General features: G+C 62.2%; 1 protein-coding gene across 2 annotated transcripts in view; it reads left to right on the top strand.

The window, feature by feature from the left end:
• The window catches only part of PHKG1 (phosphorylase kinase, gamma 1 (muscle)), a 4,677-nt gene extending 3,195 nt beyond the window's left edge, over positions 1-1,482 (top strand). For both annotated transcript variants that reach the window (XM_008943059.1, XM_008943060.1), the window contains exons 7-9: positions 406-559; positions 642-767; positions 1,171-1,482. In XM_008943059.1, the coding sequence (XP_008941307.1) occupies positions 406-559; positions 642-767; positions 1,171-1,422 (532 nt within the window). In that variant the 3' untranslated portion in view covers positions 1,423-1,482. The remainder of the gene's footprint in view (positions 1-405; positions 560-641; positions 768-1,170) is intronic.
• Positions 1,483-1,732: the final 250 nt, after the last annotated feature.

Raw genomic sequence — 1,732 nt, 5'->3', positions numbered from 1 at the left:
GCTGGCACCACCATATCCTGCCTTCACACATCCTCTCCCTCCCCTAAAAACACCAAGAAAAAAACAAGAAAGGCAAATACCTTCAACTGACAGCTTCCTCCTGCAGCATCCAGGAGAGCAGCTCCACATCAGTTCAACTCCACAACCCCAAACCCCCTCCCCAGCAGCCCCTGCTTCTTAGTATTAGTACGCACCAAGGCCAACGAGCCCCAGCAGCGAGCTCAGCCGTCCTCATCAGACCCCACACAGGGCAGCGTCCTCCTGGGTTTCCAAGGAGGCAAATCCCCACCTAGCCCAGCACGTCCCGGTGGCGGGGAGGGGCCGAGCCACCCTCGGGGCGCAGATCCCACCGGGTGCCCCTGGGGTGCTGCCTGGGGCTGCAGGGTGCTGCTGGGCTGCCCGCAGGTGGAGCACGGGGGTGATCATGTACACCCTGCTGGCCGGCTCGCCCCCCTTCTGGCACCGCAAGCAGATGCTGATGCTGAGGATGATCATGAACGGGGACTACCAGTTCGGCTCCCCGGAGTGGGACGACCGCTCGGACACCGTCAAGGACCTGGTAGGTGCTGGCGGATGGGGGAGCGCCGGGGGGGGGCTGCAGACGCCTGGGGTACCCCGGGTTGATGGGTGTCCTCCCGCAGATCTCCCGGTTCCTGGTGGTGGACCCGCGGCAGCGGTACACGGCCAGCGAGGCGCTCGCCCACCCCTTCTTCCAGCAGTACGACGTGGAGGAGGTCCGGCACTTCAGCCCCTTCCGCAAGTTCAAGGTGGGTGTGGGGGTGTCTCAGTGCCCCGACCCTGAGTCTGGGAGCTGTGGGAGCCAGACGGGGGGAGGGATTCCCCAGCTGAGCTGGGAGAAACGGGGAGTTCAGCAAGGGTGGTGGGCCTGGTCCTTGCCAGGATGTGGCAGCCTGAGTGGAGACCCTTCTCCAAGCACGGCCAGCTCAGAGGTATCTGAAGTGGCACGAGGTGACACATTTAGGACTGACCTACAATTTTGACATTAAGGGCACCCTTGGGGAAAGCCTGTACCACTCACGGGACTGAATGGCTGTGACAGGAGCTGGGCTCCCTCCCAACTCCTCTGCAGGAGAGCAGCCACGTGGGACACCGTGGGGCCGCTCCAGTCCCACTGCAGGACTAACCACATGTCCCCTCCCCGTGCTGCAGGTGATCTGCCTGACCGTGCTGGCCTCAGTGCGCATCTACTACCAGTACCGGCTGGTCAAGTCGGTCACCAGGGAGCTGGTGGTGCGGGACCCCTACGCCCTGAAGCCCGTCCGCAAGCTGATCGACGCCTGCGCCTTCAGGACCTACCGGCACTGGGTGAAGAAGGGGGAGGCACAGAACAGGGCTGCCCTCTTCGAGAACACCTGCAAGGCCATCTTGCTGACCTTGGCAGCCGAGGAAGAGCTCTTCTGATCCTTGCTGCCCAAGCCAGTAAGTTTGCTCAGAGTTAAGGCGAGTAAAAGCTTTGAAAACGACCAGTGATTTCTTTCGCCTTTCCTTAGAGACACGGCCGGGCTCGGGTCAGGGGCAGGACAGCTGCAGTTTGTCCCTGGGGTACGTCCTGCTCCAAGGGATGGGTTTGGAGAAGACACCTCTAATGGAGCTGTAATGAGCTGCAGCTCCCGGTGTACTCAGAGCAGATCTGCTTGGGCAAGGCTCAGCTCAGCCCTGGACCCTTTCAGGGCAGTCACTGGTGGAGGAGGGGTGAGCATCCCCAGAGGGA

This window comes from Merops nubicus, unplaced genomic scaffold (assembly GCF_000691845.1).
Source record: "Merops nubicus isolate BGI_N331 unplaced genomic scaffold, ASM69184v1 scaffold19066, whole genome shotgun sequence".
Lineage (NCBI taxonomy): Eukaryota > Metazoa > Chordata > Aves > Coraciiformes > Meropidae > Merops > Merops nubicus.
The sequence above is the reverse complement of the archived record's forward strand: the minus strand, read 5'-3'. Positions and strand labels throughout refer to the sequence as shown.